The sequence below is a fragment of the Galeopterus variegatus genome, unplaced genomic scaffold (assembly GCF_000696425.1).
Source record: "Galeopterus variegatus unplaced genomic scaffold, G_variegatus-3.0.2 Scaffold24, whole genome shotgun sequence".
In the NCBI taxonomy this organism is placed as follows: domain Eukaryota; kingdom Metazoa; phylum Chordata; class Mammalia; order Dermoptera; family Cynocephalidae; genus Galeopterus; species Galeopterus variegatus.
Window position 1 is genome coordinate 550,581 of NW_007726135.1, and position 19,360 is coordinate 569,940.

Genomic DNA, 19,360 nt, shown 5'->3' on the forward strand with positions numbered 1-19,360 from the left:
AAATGGGAGAAAATTGTCATGACCTTGGGTTGGGCGAAGAATTCTGTGATGTGACGCCAAAAGCAGAATCCATAAAATAAAACATTGGTAAAGTGGACTTCATCAAAATTAAAAACCTTCGAGCTTCCAAAGACACCATTAAGAAAATGAAAGACAAGTCACAATCTGGAAGAAAATATTTGTACATTATATATCTGATAAAGAGCTTGTATTTATATATGGAACTCTTAAAACTCAATAATAAGACAACTTAATTAAAAAGTTGGCCAAAGTTTTGAATAGATATTTCACCACAAAAGATATACAGATACTAATAAGCAACCTGGAAGGGTGCTCAACCTCTTTAGTCTTTGTGGAACTGGTACCACAGAGATTCCAGTTCACCCCCACTAGGGTGGCTGGGATCAAAAGGTAGATAGTAGCAAGGGGTGTGTGCTGGTGTGCAAGCTGGGTCCTCAGGCCCGGCTGACGGGAGTGTAAAATGGTACATCCATTTCAAAAACACTGTGGCAGTTTCTGAAAAAGTTAAACATAAATTTACCATATGAGCCAACAATTCCACTCCTAGGTAGGTAACCAAGACAAATGAAAACATGTATTGGCAAAAAAAAAATTGCACATGAATGTTCATAGCAGTATTATTCATAATAATCAAAAAGTGGCAAGGACCCAAATGTTCATCAACTAATTAATGCATAAACAAAATGTAATCCATACAGTGGAATATTACTCAGCAATAAAAATGAATGAACTCTTGATACATGCTCCAATATAGGTGAATCTCAGAAATGTTAAGCTAAGTGGCAGAAACCAGATGCAAAAGGCCACACAGTATATGATTCCTTTTGTATGAAATGACCAGAAAAGGCAGATCCATAGAGACAGAAAGCAGATCAGTGGTTGCCTTGGCTGGGGTAGGAGTGGGGATTGATTGCAAGTATGTCCAGTGTATCTCTTTGGGGTGATGGAAATGTTTTAAAACTGGGTATCTGGGGCTCCCCGGGCACAGACTGCCTTGGAGCACATTAGCTTGAACAGCCAAACCTGCAGACTTTCTGCTAAGGCTTTGCCCGCCACGTCCCCTGCTGCTGTCTGAAGTACTCTCGCGCCCAGTGGGTGCAGGTTAGGGAGGACACAGGCCTCAGCCTGCAGTTTTAAGGCATGTGCTCATGGGCTTGTATGGAGCACCAGCCATGCGAACAAAAACACCAAGTGGGCCGTGGGAGATGTGGCCGTAAGGAGACAGCAGAGTGCCTGCTCCACACCTAGCAGCCCTCAGTCAGCAGCCCAGTGAAAGGCGGGGATGGCCTGGGGACAGGAATGCAGGGAAAGGCTCTTCTTACCAGAAAGGACCAGTGAAGAAAACAGTCTGGCAGTTGCTCTGTGCTTCCCTCCTTTTCTCCTCTTAGAAGAGCTTCTAGAGGTTCTGCCCATCCCCTTCCATTTTTATTGTCTTGTGGGTGCACTTTTGAGCAGGGGCTGCACATGTGCTATCTGGTGATGAGAAGACATGTGGCCAGCTTCTGCAGAGCATGATCACGGGGTGCAGAGAGGCTGCTGGGGCTCATTCCTACGGAGAGTCCAGGTGCTAGGGAGGGACTTCCCAGAGTTATTGAACCGCCTTGGAGTTAAAGTGTTTGCTATTTCTTATTTTTAAAAATTGTATATAATGTATATATTTTTCTAAAGTGATTTTCTGTAACGTGACTATTCTTTAGGTGAGTGTTGACTGTAATTAATCTATATAAATGCCCCTGTGACTGATTCATCAAATTCAGTCACAAGCATTTATTGATACCTACCATGCACTTTAGGCCATGCGCTATAGGACGAGCAATTAATAAAAATACCCCTGACCTAAGCCTCACGCCGTATATGAGCTCACAGTCTGGAGGGGAGATAGTCAGACTCACGTTAGTCAAATTTTCCCACTGCTGCTGTAATATGAAAGTGAGAGGAGGAGAGGTTGCCTCTCCCTTTTGGAATTTAGGAAGGCTTCATAGAGAATGTGATATTTAAATTGGGTCTTACTAGATTCACAAAAAGTGGTGGGAAAATCAAGCCAGGAAAAGTATGCTGAGAAGAGGGAACAGCACGGCAACTAAATAAATGAACGAATATAGATTACAGTGAAGAAGAACTGAACGCTGTGATAAAAAACTAAGCAGAGGAAGGTGAAGCGTCCAGAAAAGGCAGATCTGTAGAGAGAGAAAGCAGGGTAAGATGGCAAGTCCTGCTTTGCAGGGAGTTTCCCAAGAGAGATCTCTATGCAGAGGAGATGCGCAGAGGAGCAGAGGCCTGTGGGAAGTGGGTGGCATGAGGTAGAGAGCCAGGCCGGAGTCCCAGGCTCTGCAACGGAGCCTGGTGGGCGGGGTGCCTCGCGCACTGGCAGCAGGGGCTGAGGCTAGGGGTCCATGTGTACAGATGCATTGTTGGGTGGTCCTGCCATTTCTGGGGCCAGGCAGCCAGTGTTGGGATGTGCTACACAGGGCGAGGCACCTGGGAGGTAGCCATTAAGTTTGCTGCAGTGGGTCCTGGTCCCTGGCCTGTGTCCATTGCTGCTAGGATGCTTTTCTGTATTGTAAGGTGGCTCATATTTGAGATGATTATTAATTCGTTCAATACATATTTAATGAATGCCTACCGTGTGCTAGGTATCTGGCTAGGAGCTGGTAGCACAGATATAAAAATATCATCCTTGCCTTGAGATGGCTTTTGGTCCAGTGCGGAGGCGGGGAGGGCAGTGCTGCACAGAGGGTAGCTCTGCTCACAAAGTGCTCAGGGGATGCGAGGGAGGCCTGTAGGTGAACGTGGCATCTTAAGCCTAGGCACCAGCATAGCTGACTTCTGAAGTGTGAGGAGGAAATGAAGAGGGCTGGAAAGGTGGTGGGCAGAAGGAGCGTCATTCCTGGATGGGAAATGTGAAGGGATGTAACTCTCAGAGGCATAGAGGAGCCTCTTTTTTTTTTTTTTTTTTGGAGCAGCTGGCACCTTGGTGTTGAGCATTGTCTGAAGGGGCACAGAGGGGTTTTGGGTGGGAGGCTCTGGTGATGTTTGGAGTCCTGGATGTCATGGCTGCAGGCACCGATGGCTCTGTCTTGCAGCTCAGTCCTGAAGCTGACTTACAACCTATTAGGGGCCATATCCTTAAAAAAGAGGGTTTCGTTGGCATAGACCTCATACCTACCTTGCAAGGTTTGCCAGGTAAACCCACGTTCCAAACTGGAGTTCCTCTGAGCAGATCTGCCCCGTCTTCTCGCAGGAAACTGGACTTCACCCCTTTGCCTGCCTCCTCAGCCCCTCCCTGGGGGCCTTACCTTGGTCTGTGTGGGAGTCTCTACTATTATTTTCCTAGAGCTATGGCTTGCCCAGGACTCAGCCCCCTTTCAGTGCCACCTCGATTGTCACCAAGCTCCTCTGCTCATGAGGCATGGGACACTGTGCTTTGGGACAGTCATCTACCTGCGTCAGGGCTAGGCCCTGTGGCCACAATGCTCCTCTACTGTGAGTACCTGCTTCCTTCCTGCTCTCCTCACAGCACGAGAGGGCCTTGGCACCTTGTGGTTTGAAACACAAAGTAATTAATCTTGGCCGTGTTTTATTTTTTCATGTTGACTACAAACAGCTTTTGCCTGAGAAGGACTGCATGTTAAAAGATGGAAAGAAGTTATTTATAGTGAGGACATGAGTCAGTGTTTCTTCCTTGACAGAGAAAGTTTATTTCCTGACTCATGAACAACATTAAAGATATTAAAATGCAAAGGAATTCACCTTGATTCATTATGCTATTATTTTCTGAAAATTTGGTTTGGATATAAAAGTTTCTCTATCAGAGTCTGGAACCAGAGGCCCCAGGAAGTGCGTGACTGGCTCAATATGGCTGACTTGTTTTCAACATCGTCGACAGCAGAGGTGTGAGGCCTTCACTGTCTGGAGCATTCTTTACTGCTCTTTGGACCAGAACTTTGTGGGGATATGCAGCTGTCCTGTGGCATGAGAAACAGGACTTGGGTCTGACTCTGTGCCTCTGTGCTGTGACTGGGGCAGAGCTAGACTGAGGTGCTCATCAGAGAGGCTCCTGGATATTTGCTGGGGTGGCGTGGCTCCGAGTCTACTTACTTGACTTCGTGACCCATTTCTGGTTCAATTAAGCACACAATGCTGGCTCTTGTACATTAGACTGATTGTGGCTCTCTGTATCCTTCAGATACAGGAAAGAGGTAGTGGGGTACTAGATAAACCCTTCAGTTCCCAGGAAAAACGTTGACCCTTTCCCCCTTGATGACTTCTTCTAGCTCCCCTCTTTCTTTTGTGGCTGGCCTTCTCCGGAGAATTGTGCATATGTTTCAACCTCACCTACATGCACGCCTCTATTCATTGTCAGCTGGCTTTTATCCCCATTGTGTTACCAAAAGCCTTCTCCTTGTGGTCACCAATGACCTCCTTGCCCAGCAGTCTGTTTGCTGTGGGTGGGAAAGGAAACAACCAGGGTAATTAGCATTGTGGATTCAGTTAAAGTCAGTAGAACTCAGGCTTTCTGGGGCTGCCAGGGTCTGTCCTGACCAGTGCAAGGGAGGACCCCAGGGTGCAGCCAAGCTGCCCCGTGTCACGTCAGGTGTTCATGGGCATTGCTCATAGCTTTTACCTGTGGGATAGAGTCTATTGTATATACTTTAAATTTCTCTTTGGCTCTAGTTTTCATGGTATTAGTTGGGATGGTTCATATAAGTTTTCCTCTTAAACCTATGGATTTTCCCAGGGCAATTCTGAGCATGACATTTTTTAGATTTTGAGAGATCAACACCCTCATGGTTCATTTGAATTAATTCATTGTTTAATTTATGCCATCCATAATCCAGTAATTAAGTATTTTTATGTTTCATATACGCATGAGAAACTAAGGCTGAGTGATCACGTTTATAACATGCAAAGACCCAGACATGTGTGTGTGGGGAAAGCACTTGGCACGTTGCAGTTCACTTTCTCTTCTGCACAGCTAGGGACTGAATTCCATGTCTAAAGCCAAGGTTTCCTAGCCCCAATTTCTGAAATGCATGAGTGTGGTGATTCTTTTATCTGAATAGTTTTAAAATGCCATTGGTTTCTTTTCTCTTTCTCTTCTTTCCCTCTTCTTTAAATTTACTCTTATTATTACTATTATTTTAGATCTGCACATTCATTGCAACCTTCTTCTGGTGATGAAATATCTACTAATGTGTCTGTCCAGCTTTACAATGGAGAAACTCAGCAACTTATCGTTAAATTGGAAAATATTGGAATGGAACCCTTGGAGAAACTGGAAATCACCTCAAAAATTCTCACCACCAAAGGTAGGTATTTTATGCAGGTTTGACCCAAAGAATGTTTATATTGTTTCCTTGCAGAAGAGATGCTATAAATAACTAGTGTTCGGAAAATTTCCTCCCACTTTTAACGTGGAGCCATCATGACAGCGGTATAGCAGTTATGCACGAAGAATACACGAAAGAAAATGATGGGACAAAGCACATGCCTTTGTACCCCTGGTGCTCCTTACCAGGTCTTAACATGGATCAGATCCTCCGCAAAACTGAATAACAAACGAGAGAGAAACATTAGCAGGCTCAGAGCGTTACTGTCTGGGAGCCACCCCTTGACGCATCCAGCCTGGTAGCGTTCATTATGGCTTAGCGCTCAGAGCCTGTCGGCTCCCTCTTAAGGGTGGGTGGTATGTTTCCTGGTTTTGTGGCACACATAGCTTGGGGTCATGAGACCTGGGTTGAAATTTTGGCTTCACCATTTATTAGCTATTTGTCCTTAGGAAACTGTCATTACATGCCTCAGTTTCTGTATGGGTAAAAAGGGCAGGTAGTACTTATGCTGTAAAGTTGTTCTGAGTGGCATGAGGTAGAGTATGGCAGAGTGTCTAGCATGTTAGAGTCTAGTGAGTAGTGTTGATCAAAGGGGCATGTACTGTAGAGGAGGAGAGAAAGGTATCGAGAGTAGTAAGTGGGAATAAAATCAGGTAGTTTAATAAATTTGGAGAAATTATACAGGCCAGAGAGACCAGACAAAGAAAAAGAGGGAAAGCAAGCCAGCAGAACTTTGGGGTGTTCACATGCTTTTGACGTAGGAGTGAGGTGAACTTGGCATGCAGTGAGTTGATGGGTTCTGGTTAAGTCTCTGGTAAAGGAGGTGCTGATCACACATTACTCCCTGGCTGAGGGCTCCCTCCTCGTGTTAATGACATTACAATGGGAAAAACCAAACAAAGGGACATTTATTATAGGTAGAGCCACAGCTCTCTGGGTAGTTCCAGCTTGAAGGAAGCCCAGGGATGAGTTTGGGAGAATTTGCATGCAAAGAATTATGTCATGAGAGGGTTAATATGAGCTTGTGGTACTCTGGAGAATTTCAGGGTGTCTTGTATTACCATGTTTCTCCTACTGATTTTGATGGAAATCATGTGCATAGGAAGTGAAACACATTTCTGCACATCTGCATTATCTGGCCTGTTGTCCATGTTTGATTCTCTCCTGGAAGGAGCCTTGTGTGGGGAACAACTGAGGCTTATTCTTCTACTGATCAGTGCAAGTCGTGGAGTTGGAGCCGCTGAGCAGCCCGCTGTGCAGCGTGTGTCATCTGCTGTCATTCTTGCTCAGGAGCTTGGGTGTGCCCCGAGTAGGTAGTGGGGACAGAGCAGGAAGTCAGTTGTAGGTTGTCAGTACACAACTGACTTTATTTCTTCTCATCTTGAATCCTTCCTTTCTTTGTGTTATTTTCTTCCTTTTTCCCTTTGGTGCCTATCACACATTATGGAATGTGGAATTAACGTATATACATATATTTTTATATATTTTTTTTCTTATTGAGTGAGGTCATAGAGGCAAATTGGTATATGCCAAATAGTTACTAAAAATAAAAGTTGGATGGGTTCCTCTTCCCACCCTGCCCCTCAGAGTGGTTCTTGGGACTCCTCTAAGGCTTCACTTCTGCCCCCAAGAATGTGCTGGGGAGGTGGCTGCGTCCCCTGGGGATTTGGGATCCGCTGCAGGATCGTACTGGTAGTTGTTAACATGGCATGGTTTCTGATCAAAGGTGGCAGAAGGGAGGCGTTTTTATTCTGCCTTTTTTCTCTTGAATTCTCCCCCAAATAACAAAATATGAAAAAACAGTGAAAATAAAATCACTCCCCGTGAAACAAGGAAATGATTTCAACCCCAAGGAACGAACTGTCGGCTACAAGTGTAGAAGCGGGTCTGAGTGCGGGTGGAGGAGGGAAGAAGCTGGGCTCTTGGAAGACTTTGTCAGGAAAAGGTTTTCCCTAAGAGAAGGCAACCCAGCACCCAGAGTACCCAAATGATGAGAGCAAGGCGAAGGGGCCCGAGCGGCCCCCAGAGCAGCAGGGGCGCTGTAGGGTCTCTTTTCTGTACCAGGCCTCTGGCCAAGAGAGGTGGGGCAGGAGATGGGGAGCGGGGAGGCGATGGGGCTCACAGGCCAGAGAACCCGCATCTGAAAAGCTTCTGTGCGAGCCTCGTCCACTTTTTGAACAATAAAACCTGGGGATGCCTGCTTCTGGGACTCGGGAACTAGTGGACGGACAAGCAGCGCAAGCAAAGCCAGATCACACTGTCATGTGCCAGGTCCCTCCTCATGTCAGCCCAGGGCCAGGAGGAGACAAATCGCACCAGCCACTGGGACAGAACAAACTACACTGAACAATTGTCAACTGCGAGTAAAGCGTCTGGATGACTGACGGGTAAAAGAGAACTCTGACGTAACATGGAGGTAGCCTTGGGAGGACGCAGCTGCTGTCCTAGAGCTGGGACAAATGGGAAGAGGTTGGGGTTAGTGAAGCCTAGAAGCTTAGAGGAAGTACTTGGCAGCAGAAACAGACCTCTGAGGAGCGGCCCCGGCTTCTGGTGCTGGGGTCTCTGAGCTCAGAGGACCCAGACCTCTGAAGAGTGGTGTTATCTGGCCGATGCTGTCAGTCCACTTTGCAGTGCACCCTCTGTATTGTGCTTCATTTTCCTCACTGGAAAATGCTGCCTGGGTTCAAATCCTGGCTGTCACTTACTAGCTGTGTATTACCTTGGGCAAGTAATTTAACCTCTTGTGCCATTTTCCTCTTCTGTAAGATAGCACTAATAGTAGTACGTACGTCATAGGAATATTCCGAGAATGAAGTGAGATAATATTTGCAAAGTTCTGGGAACAGTGTTGTGTATTATAAGCACTCAGATTTGTTAGTTGCTATTCTGTTGCCACCACTGTCACCATCACCAATGCTACCATCATCACCACTGTCACCACCACCACAACCACCGTTACCACCCCCCCCCTCCACAACACCACCACCATCCCCAACATCACCATTATCGCTGCCACCACCACCACCATGACTTGCCATTGCCACAGACACCACCTGGTGAGCTGTCATGAGGACTGACATTTTGTGCCTCGAGTGTTTACCCACTTCTCTGCCTAAGGCTAGCCACTGTGTGACTTCTAGTGGCATAGACTCATTTCATTTGTTTTTACTTGGTATTTGAAGTTACGTTATCCATTCTGGTGGTGAGGGCAGGGTGTAATGGTATAACATTGGGGTTTTATTTTGCATTGTCCTGGTGACTGGTGGAGCTGAGCACCGTTCATATGTGTTTGGCCACTTGGATATCCTCCTTTGAACGGCCCTTTTCCCTTTTCCCCATTGCGTGTCTTCTTTTCTCTCTCTTCCCTGTCCTCTCTCCTCTCGTCTTCTTTTTCTCCCCCCTCCTTCTCCTTTTTCTCTGCCTGCCCCTCTCTTGACTTGTATGGCTTCTTTATATGTATTCTGGGCATGAGCCCTTTGCTGGAAATGTGCGTGAATATCTTCTCTCTATAGTTTCTTTGCCTTTACTCTCTTAATGGTGTCTTTGGATGAACAGAAGTTCTTAATTTTAATATGGTTCACTTAAATCATTTTTAAAAAATGTTTCTTTTTGTGTCTTATTTTAAAAACTTTGTGTACTCTTAGTCTTTGGGAAATTTAATGATATTACCTTAATTTAATTCTTTTCTCTCTCCACCCACTCGCCTCCCCACCCCAATTTTGGGACCAAATACATATGGATTAGGTAGAAAATGCCTTTCTGACTTAGAATACCTTCATCCGGTACTCTGAATTTAATTGATTGGTTATAGGGTTTGGTTGATGTTTGAACAAGCAAGCTAATATTGAAGGATATAAAATTATAGTCTGTATGGTAAAATCTTTTCACATCTCCTGTAATTTACTTTGCCTTCACAGCTTAGTGACCGGAAAATATTTTTTCCTTCTTTTATATAAACCTAAATGGTGTGCCCATCATTCATTACAAAACTGCTTGTTCTTTATGAGGCACAAATCCTCACCTGTTTCTCCCCTTTGGACATCCTTGACAGCTCCCTGTCGTCCCTGGTGCCCAAGCCCTGTGTGGCCTCGCCTCTGCCCAGTGCTTCAGCTCACCTTTCCCTCTCCCCTTAAACACTAGTTACACTGGCCGTAAGAACTAATGTCAGTTTCCTGAACGTCCATGCCGTCTCTTCTCCACTTTGGGATAAACCGTTTCGTCTCCCTAGAACTCAACTTGCTAACTTCTGCTCCTACCCTTTCGCCTCCTCAAGTTCAGTTGTTTATCCTTTGGGTTTCTGCTTACTTGTGACTTCTGGAAAGCCTTGCTGAGACCAGGCTCTTGGGTCCCCTCCTGTGTTGTCTCAGAGTGCCCTAAGGAATCACTGCAGTGGCCTGTACCATGGTGTGTTGTGACTGCTTGCTCACTGCTCTCTCTCTCCAACCAGGGTCTGCATCTCTCAGAGGCAGTGACTGGGTTTTCTCTTTTGTCACCAGGGCCTGGCTCATAGTAGGTGCTCAGTACTGAGGCTTTGTTGATGGAAAGCCTGCATTTATAGAATGAGGCGAATGGGAGTATGCCTGTCACCCTTTCTGGCTGAGTGGGTGAAATAAGTGAATTTGAAATATCTAGCGGGTTGCGTGGCTCCTCTCAGCTGCTCTGCTCTCCATGTCCACTTCGTGTCCGTCATGGCCTCTGCTCTTTTGCTCAGACTCTTCTTCCTCCCTGGAAAGACCTTCAGCTGCTGCTTCATTCTTTCAAGATCCAGCTTCTGTCTCACCTTTCTAGGCTATCTTAGCCTCTGGTGTTCCTTATGCCTTTGAACTCATTCTTTGTATGAGCCAACCCCTCCCTCCGCAACCTTTTATTATAAAAATATTCAAACATCCAGAAGAGTTGAAAGCATTTTTTAGTAAATACACTTATGCCTACCATCTAGGTTCTAAAGTGAACATTTTGCTATATTTGCTTTATCACATATCTATCGAGCCTCCTATCTATTAATCCATCTGCATTTTTAAAAGCAATTTAAAGTAAGTTGCAGATTTTAGTATGTTTTACCCCTAAATGCTTCAGCATGCATGTGATTAATTAGAGTTCAATGTGTTTGTAAAGTGTATGTGCAGTGAAATGGATAAGCCTTAAGTGTATCATTTGATGAGTTTTGACCAATATGAGTTTTTCTGTGCTTATTTCTGTTTAGTGTCCCCTCTCGTCAGTCCTTAGATGGAGAGGGCAAGCATTACTAACCTTACTTTATGGACAGGGAAAGTAGAAGCAGCAGAGGTTCGTGACCTGTCTGAGGTCACACAGCTGGTTCACAAGGAACCAGGGCCAGAATTGTGGCCTCCTAATTTTCAGCTCCAGCATCTTTACCCTTAATTGTGAGGGCAGAAGAAAGACAAACATGTAATGTATATCATGGTGTGGCCATTTTCAAAACAACACGGTTGCAAGCGAAAAATTAAAGCTATCATTCTTTTTTAATTCTCTCCCAAGTTGCAATACATTTACATGTGGAATTAAATTAATGAAAACAAACCATCTGCTTCCAAAATACACAAAGGGAGTAATTCCTGTCACTTATGTTCTGCAGAACTGAAATGCTGTCAGGGTGGATAGATGACCTGCTCTGTGTGGGAATATGGTAAAGTGTCTTCAGCTGGGAGTGTGAGCAAGCATTACATGTTGCCCAGCAGGGAGGGGAGCAGAGACCACATAGATATGCAGCTGTGGATGTTAAGTAACATCTAGTTCCATTTTAGCATCATCTTAATTTTAAGCCCATTGAGTTGAGCTTTAAAGGTCTCTTAAATGTATACTCCATGAAACTTTGCCATATGGAGTTAAATTCTCCCTTCTCTGGGCTCTCATATTACTTTCCTTGTATTGCTACTAGAGTTATTTCATATTTCAGTAGTAGCAATAGCTTTTACTTCTAAGGGTTCTCCATGTGCCAGGCAACTGGTACTTTATGTAATTTTTTCTCATGAAATAATCACAACAAACGTAAGATGTTTTTGTGGGTGGGGATGGTGGTGGTCCTTTTGTTTCACTGCTACATCCTTATTGCCTAAGAACTGAGAACTGTGCTTGCCACACAGTAGGTTCTCAACAAGGATTAACACCAGTACCAACTGCACAGGGTCTCATGAAGGTGAGGTGTTATGCATGACATGCAAAGCTCTCGCAACAGCATTGAGCACGAAAGTACTTAATTCACATTTGCTTTAAGAGTAACGATTCTTCTTGGTGCATCCCCTGTTTCTGCAGACCGAGTCTGCGTGCTTGGTCCTAGGCATGCAGGAGTGTGCCTGTGGGCCCTGCATCTCTTCCTTAGGCACCCAGAGTCTTGTCAGGGCCCCTCAAGTCTCTGCATATGTCTTCATTCATCTCTGAATAAACCCCTTTTTCCTCAGATACCAACCCTCAGATAAGGAAAGTTTCTTGTTTTGTCCCCCGTCCCCTATTTTCCTTGCTTTCCTGACTTATTTTTAATTTTACTTATTTTTTTTGTAACGTAGTTGATTGGGCATATCTGTGGGGTACAGATTTGACTACCAATACCTGTGTGCAATATGTGATGGCCATATCAGGATAATTAGTATATTCAGCATCATACAATGTCATCGTTTTTTGGGTCCCTTTACCAATTCCTCCCGTACCCGTCTGTTGTATTACACTCTCCTTTCACAATCCTTTTGTATTTTAAGTATATGGTAAGGATCAGTGATATTAAGTGTCCGACAGGCCTTTGTGGGCCTCTCAGGAGCCTAGACTGTCCTTTGGGCTTTTATGGGGCAAGCGTGTCTGTAAGTTCTCAACACAGAGATGAGTATTTATAATCTTCCCCATTTCAAGATGAAGATTACCTAGCCATATCATGTAATCATTCTAATTACAATTCACTTGTAGGCAAGTCTTCATTTGTAGGTTGTGAAAGACGTAAACTCCCACCTTTGCTTATGATAAAGCCCAAATTAAAAAAAAATTTACTGTATTAGCTTTTCTATTAATGTTCTAAGATACTTGTATGCGTGTGCATGCAAACACAAATATTCATAAATGCACATAAACACCCCTCAGTTTCTTCATTCTTCTAGTGTAATTTTTTTTAATGAAAAGTGACAACTCCATATTGGTGTAGTTAAAAATTCATGAAAGTTTTCAGGTGAGATTCTCTTTATTCCTTACTTTTCTCTTGAATGTTGTAGTACAGCGTCTCTGCAATTAGAAGTAAATATCAATGGCTTCTCAAATGTTGTAAGTCCATAGTAACAATTTTCTCTATTATAATCAATGTAAGATAACCAATTTTACTCAATAGCACTAAACTCTAGAATTAATGACTTTTATATCTGAAACTAAATTTTACGAGGGGAGAAATTAGTGACATATGCTATAGTATTGATTTCCATTTCTCTTGTTATTCCTGACAGCATATCATTGTACAGGATTTCGAAAGCCTTTTTAGACATTTTATTCTGTACCACAGTAATGAAGAAAAAGAAACAGAAAGGCCCACTTTTGAGGTGTGCAAACAGTATTAAATCAGATGACTAAGCTATTCAGCTTTCCGTAATGCTGTGGCTACAGAAAAGTCTTCTTTGTACTGTGAACTTCCTCTGTGCTATTTCTTGGATATAAATAAATGGTTTTTTGGCATTAAAGGGGAATAAGCTGTTCCCTGTGAGCGGATTTGCCTCTTGTTTGAATATGTCACTCTTAAGCCATAGAACTTTATACAAAAATAAGCAGTGCAGTTAGATGTCTTCCTAAGCATACTATATGCTTGGCAGTAGTAGTGTCAAGCTAGGGCTTGGGCTTACAGATCCCTCGAGCCCATTGTACAGACTGGGTCACAAACCCTTCACACGCAGGTCTACGAGTTAGGTAATAGGAAAAGGTCCTGGGAACTGTGGGTAAGAAATTATTGGCTTTATTCAGAGCTAGGAACAGCCGCCCTAGTGGCCTCCCGGAGCGTCCCGAGAAGCACTGTGTATCAGAGCCATTAGTCCTTTATACTTAGGTCCATAACCCAGGACACTGGGTGCACATGTGCGATTTCATTAGACAATAACCAAGGAACACCTGGGTGCACGTGCATACTTAAATTTAATGCTTGGCAAGATTCTGAACACCTGAGGGGGCCTGACCATTTTCCTGTATTTTCCCAACAAGTAGGATTCTGAATGTGGGACTTTGAACACTGGCTAGTTACTGGCCTTTTGTTGTGGGTGGGGGATGGGTCAGGGGGCAGTTTCCAGCCTCTTCTTGTGCTCCACTGCTTGACAGAGAGAGAGAGAGAGAGAGAGAGAGAGAGAGAGAGAGAGAGAGAGAGAGTGTGTGTGTGTGTGTGTGTGTGTGTGTTGGACCCAGCCTCTTGCACTCTTTGGTTTGTAGGTAGTTTTTCTTCCCCTTTCCTGATTGGTGCTGTTGCTAGTTACTTCTGTCACTGTAAGTTATCTAGCACAGCCTCTTTTCAGCTCGTGTCATGGCAGGAACATGGGTTTTTGGAATCTTGCAGCCCCTGCTCTGTGAGTTATTAGCTGTGACTAGTTGTGAACAAGTTAACTGAGTGCAGAGGCTCAGTGTTCTTATTTGGATGCTCACTGGGATCCAGCCCCTCTCTCCTGTGGTTGTTCCAGAGCAAGCGTTAGTATCTCCAGTGTACCAACCATGGTGCCTGGCGCATGGTAGTGAGGAGGAACTGCTAAGTTGCCATCCCAGTAAGTGGGGAGATGAGCAGATGGTTTTGCTTCCATGGTGTGCCGAGGTCTTGGAAGCCAGAACATCAGACTTGCTAAGTCTCACTAAACAAGAAACGCATGTCCCACTGGAGGAAAACAGGTGCCTTTTTCCCCCCTAAGTTGTTTCAGAAACCATCTTAGCTTTCTCCTTGTTGTCAGACTTTTTCTGGAATGGTGAAATTTAGTAGTTCCCTGGGTGAATGAGAGTGCTTGCATTAAAACTGTGGCAAGTGTTACTAGAAACCAGACCCTAGAGCCAGCAAGATCCTCTCATTGCACAGGGAGGAAGCCAGGGAGGAAGAGTGTGAAGCCTCTTGCGAGGCCTTGGCAGCCCTGACAGTGGGCAGGTGGTGGCTCCCGTGTTCCTTCTGACAAAGAGAAGCCTGTTGCGGTGCAGCTCTCAGCCCACGGGCTTCAGTGGCAAGCCTGCGAGAGTCACCCTCCCTGCTGAGTTTTCTAACCCTGTGGCCTGGTCTGTTCGCTTCTCTTATGCTATTTTTATGGTATTTTTCTTTTTTTTTTTTTTAACATTATGACAATGCAGGACAAAGTTTTAAAAATAAATCTTCTAGAAAAATGGTTCTGTTAACATTGTCAAAGAGTGGTGTGTCAGAGTGGAGGAAAAAGGACTCAATTTCTTCAGTCTTTCTCTCAGTTTTTTTTTTTTTTTTTTGTCCTTTTTGAGACCGGCCGCACCGTGCTCAGCCAGTGAGCGCTGTGAGCGCACCGGTCATCCCTATATAGGATCCGAACCTGCGGTGGGAGCGCTGCTGTGCTCCCAGCGCCGCACCCTCCCGAGTGCGCCACGGGCTTGGCCCTTTCTCTCAGTTTTCACACCAAGTCCCACCTGCATGTTTGGGCATGGACAGAGTAGAAGTGGAGCTGAGAGTAAGTAGGCTGCTGTGGCCGGCATTGGGCCAGTGGGGGAAGCCGACTAGTGGGAAGTTTCCCGAGATCAGGCCACCCTCAGTTTTAAACTTAGTTATTATGGTGACCAATACTGTCTTTAGAACCCGAGTGACTTGGGTTAGAATCCTGGCTTTGCCACTTCCTGGCTGATGACTTGGACCAAGTTGCTTGCTTCTGGGACAGTCTGGTTTCTCATCGTGGCGATAGTACTCCATAACTCTCCTGGTGGTTGTGATACATGTTAAGCATTTAATACAATACCTGGCATTACCAAGTGTTCAACAAACAGTAGCTCTTCCTGTAAGCTGTTGTTATTGTCACTGATACTGCCACCATTGTTATAAAAACATCAGTTCATTTGTCACCTTTCTTAAACATTTAAAAATAGTTTTCCTATGCTCAAGTTCCTTAGCCCAGTATTCGAAGAAATTCATTGCGTGGTTTGCTGCCTACTTTCCTTCTTTCCTTTCTTTTTTGCACAAACGCTTAATCTAGTACCTACTCTGATTCAGGTACTGTGCTTTGGGGAGCAGGAGCACAATGATCCCTGTCCTCATGAGTCTCAGAGAGTAGTGGGAAAGGTGAGCAGGTACAATGTATCTGGTGGAGGTAGTGGGGGAACGATCTTCATGGTTTTCCTTTCCTTTGCTACCACTGGTTCCTCTGCTTGTTTGTTTGTCAGTCCTCGTGGCCATCAGCTGTCCATCCTTTTGCTTCTTGACAAGCTTTACTGAGCAGCTCCTGCATGTTGGCCATTGTGTTGGGCACCAGGGACGCCCAGTGAGTGGGATCCAGGTCTCTGCCCTGTGGAGTGCAGACTGTGCTTCCACAGGCTCTGCCCTTGGGCCATCTTTGAACATACCTGCATGTGTTCAGAACTTTGCTAGCCCCCAGACATCCTCCGTGCATCTCAAATCGTATCCCTCATTCATAGCTCAGTCCACGTGCTGCCTCCTGAAAGCTTTTCTGACCCCTTCAGGTAGAATTAGTTAGCCCCCTCCTACCATACATTGCCTTGCTCTACTCTGTTACAATAATGCTCACCTCACTTGGCTTTGTATTGTTCAAGAAGCAAACATTTATATGACATTTATGTACCAGTTGCCGTGCAGGTGCATATATAACACATGAACCCTGTCCTGGAGGAGCTCACACTTTAGTGCAGGAGTCAGACATGCTCAATGAGCTGAACTGGATTCTGACTGCACTTCCTGTGTTATTAATGCCACCTGTGACTCAGCATAGTGGATGGATGTACTGGGGTGCTCCCTGCAAAGACATCAACGTTCCTGAATGACTGAAAGTCATTCAACTCGATGCCCCCACGTATACATGATTGCAGTGGCTTTGTTGTAGTTCAGCATTTTGCACAGTTCTGGGGTCACACTGGAGAAGTTTACAAAACAGGTTGATCTTCAGATAAAGTGAAATGCCTTTTGATCAGCACTGTAAGATTTGACACGTTCAGCTCATTGGGAGCCTGGATGGGAGATGACTAAGCCAGACAGGGAAGGGGGAGAAGAAATGAAGGGGTCTAGCCCTGCAGGCTGGGGGTTTCCAAGTATCAAATTCCCAGTTAGTTGTTTGGGGTCCTTGGTGCCATGCCTATGCAAAAAATCAAAAAGAGGAAAAAGTGCACATCTTAAAATTGAAATACAGCACTACTTCATAGGTTTGTTTTTAGGATTAGGCAAGTGAGCATACTGAGGAGTAGACTGTATATCAGAGTGTGGAATCCTGGCTACGTCCACTTCTGTATGGCTTTGAGCAACTTAATGTAAAATGGATATAATGGCAGGTCCTATTCAGAGAGTCATTGTGTGGGTGTCAGAAGACGGTATATGGACCTGAGCACAGTACGGTGTGTGGAAGCACTCCACAGGGGAGAGCTGTCGGGGGCTGTGGTTTGAGTAATGGCACCCAGCATTCGGTATTTGTTTCCTCACCCTTCTTTCTCCTGGGCTGTGTTTGGCATGTGCCCCACGGCCCAGTTGAAGTCACAGGTGATGGTATTTAATGTAACGTCTCCATTACAAACCACTGCCTCCCGATCTCTGTGTCCTTGGGTGTCCTTCAGCCACAGCTGTGGGGAGCTGGAGGACATGCCAGAGTTCATTTTCACGGAGTTTATCCCTCAGCTGAAACACTTTTCGGAAGTGAAGAGCCATCCAAACAGGCAAGAACAGTGCTGTACTTACAGTGTTTAGAATTTAGTTTCCGCCCCGTACACTAGTTATAAATTCCTCATGGATGAGACTGATAACTGAAATAATTAGTCCTTTCATACAGGTACAGGACCCCAGCAGGTCCACTTTATAGTCCAAGGCACTAGGACAGAGAATCTTCTTCTAGTTATATGCCACCCAGATGTGGGCAGTTAATGAATTCGGCAATTATGGAACCTGTTCTGTGTGTAGTGGTATGCATTTTAAAGAGATTTTCAGATTGAGAGGAGCCTCATTTCTCATCTGCTTTGAGCTTTTGGGGGCTTCTCCTTTGTCCTCCACATCTCTTTCTTCCTATGGTCAGAGACCCCTCACCCAGGCCATTGCCCTCTTTTTTTTTTTTTTCCTTTTTGTCTTTTTTCATGTCCGGCAACGGATCGCAACCCTCAGTGTCGCGCCCGTACCGGACCGGGACTGGCAATGGGATCGCAACCCTCGGTGTTGCTCCCACACCTCGCTCAGCCAGTGAGCGGGAACCGGTCTGCATGTGGGATCCGAACCCTCGGCGGGAGCGCCACCGCGCTCCCAAGCGGCGCACTGTAGCAGTGCGCCACCGGGCCGGCCCCTTGAGGGATCTCTCTGTCCCCAGAACCTAGCATAGCACTTACCACGAGGATGGTTAGTTGCTGTGCAGTGAATGGTCATTGAATGAACGAAATGGGCAGCAACAGGATGAAAACAGCAAATCTTGTCATGGGCCTGCATAGGCTACAGAGGACTTCCATGTAAGTTATCACCAGTTCCTATGTTCCAGGTTGCTGTGCTGACTTTCTGCTGTCTTACTTATTTTAATTAATGAATTAATTAATTTGGCAGCTGTCTTATCTTCACAACAACTCTAATTCTATATCTATCGATGGAGCATCAGGGGATGACAGGGGACATGTGACTGTATACATCAAAGAGCTAGTAGGTGGCAGCTGGGATTCAGATTCAGGTTTGTCTGACCCTAAAGCTCATGTGCCTATTACATTTTTCTCCTACCATCTCTTTTCTAGGTTCTATGTCATATCACCCTAATGAGGTTTTCCTTGTAAATACTCTCCAGTCTGATTACAGTGCTGGTTGGGTTAATGGTTTCAGATAAAGGGTGAGAGGCAGATGGTACAAGAGAAAGGGCACAGTCTTTGACTGTCTTGGCTCTGACTCTTGGTTCTGTTACTGATTAGCTGTTTAGCCTTGGGTTAGTTGCTTAAATACTCTGAGCTTTAGTTGCCTCTTTCTTAACATGGGAACAACACAGCTATGATGTGAAGTTAGAAGATGGTACTTACTGGGTGGTTATTTTAATTATTGTCTCCCATTCCCTGGGCCTGTCCTTCCTCCTTCTTCCACAGTGGCCTTGCCTTGCAAGTAGCACAGGTAGTGGAAAGCAGAGGCAGAGCTTACCCAGTTAGTTGGACCAGCTTTTTGTTAGCTTGGTCAAATCCTTTTTAGGCCTTTGATCACCTGCCAGTTTGCATGGCTGCCACAGAGTTAGTCCACCACTTCAGAGAAGTTTGTTCAGCTGGCAGAGTTGGGTCTGGGAACTCAAACGGTGGCACACATGCCCACTGATGGCTGGCCTTGTCACCAATTCACATTATTGCCTGGCTCTGATACACAGCACCATGGAAAGCATCCTGCATTGGCTTGGAACACACCTCCCTCTCTTGGGTGGGCCATGGTCCTCAGCATGGTCAATCCTGCATGTGGGTTTGCAGGCCAGATTCATAAGGCTTCTCTCTTATTAAACTGGAGGGATGGATGGGGGGGGGATGAACTTAGATTCAAGGGTGAACTGTTAACATGGTTTTATATGTGTATGTGTATTTGTTTATAGAAGTGTAATATATATTCATTGTAGAAAATTCAGAAAATACAAAACAATGTGAAATTACCCATGTTCCCACAACTCAAAGACAACCAGTAGTAGCATGTAGCTTTGCTTTTTCTTTTTTTCTATGTGAAATTTTTATGCAGTTGAAATCATATTGTACATTCAATTTGGTATGCTTCTTTTTCCACATAACTTTTTTCCATCTGTTCTAATTATAAATCTGAAATGATGTCTTGGCACACATTAATACATTCAGCATCATGTATACTGTTGAGTGCCTACTGAGTGCTAGGCCCTGTTAGTCAG

At 45.0% G+C, this 19,360-nt stretch overlaps 1 protein-coding gene across 1 annotated transcript in view; it reads left to right on the top strand.

Moving 5' to 3' along the window:
* TRAPPC9 (trafficking protein particle complex 9) overlaps positions 1-19,360 on the top strand; it is a 672,769-nt gene that overhangs the window by 156,379 nt on the left and 497,030 nt on the right. Inside the window, exon 16 of the mRNA XM_008568452.1 lies at positions 5,167-5,330. Within this exon, the coding sequence (XP_008566674.1) occupies positions 5,167-5,330 (164 nt within the window). The remainder of the gene's footprint in view (positions 1-5,166; positions 5,331-19,360) is intronic.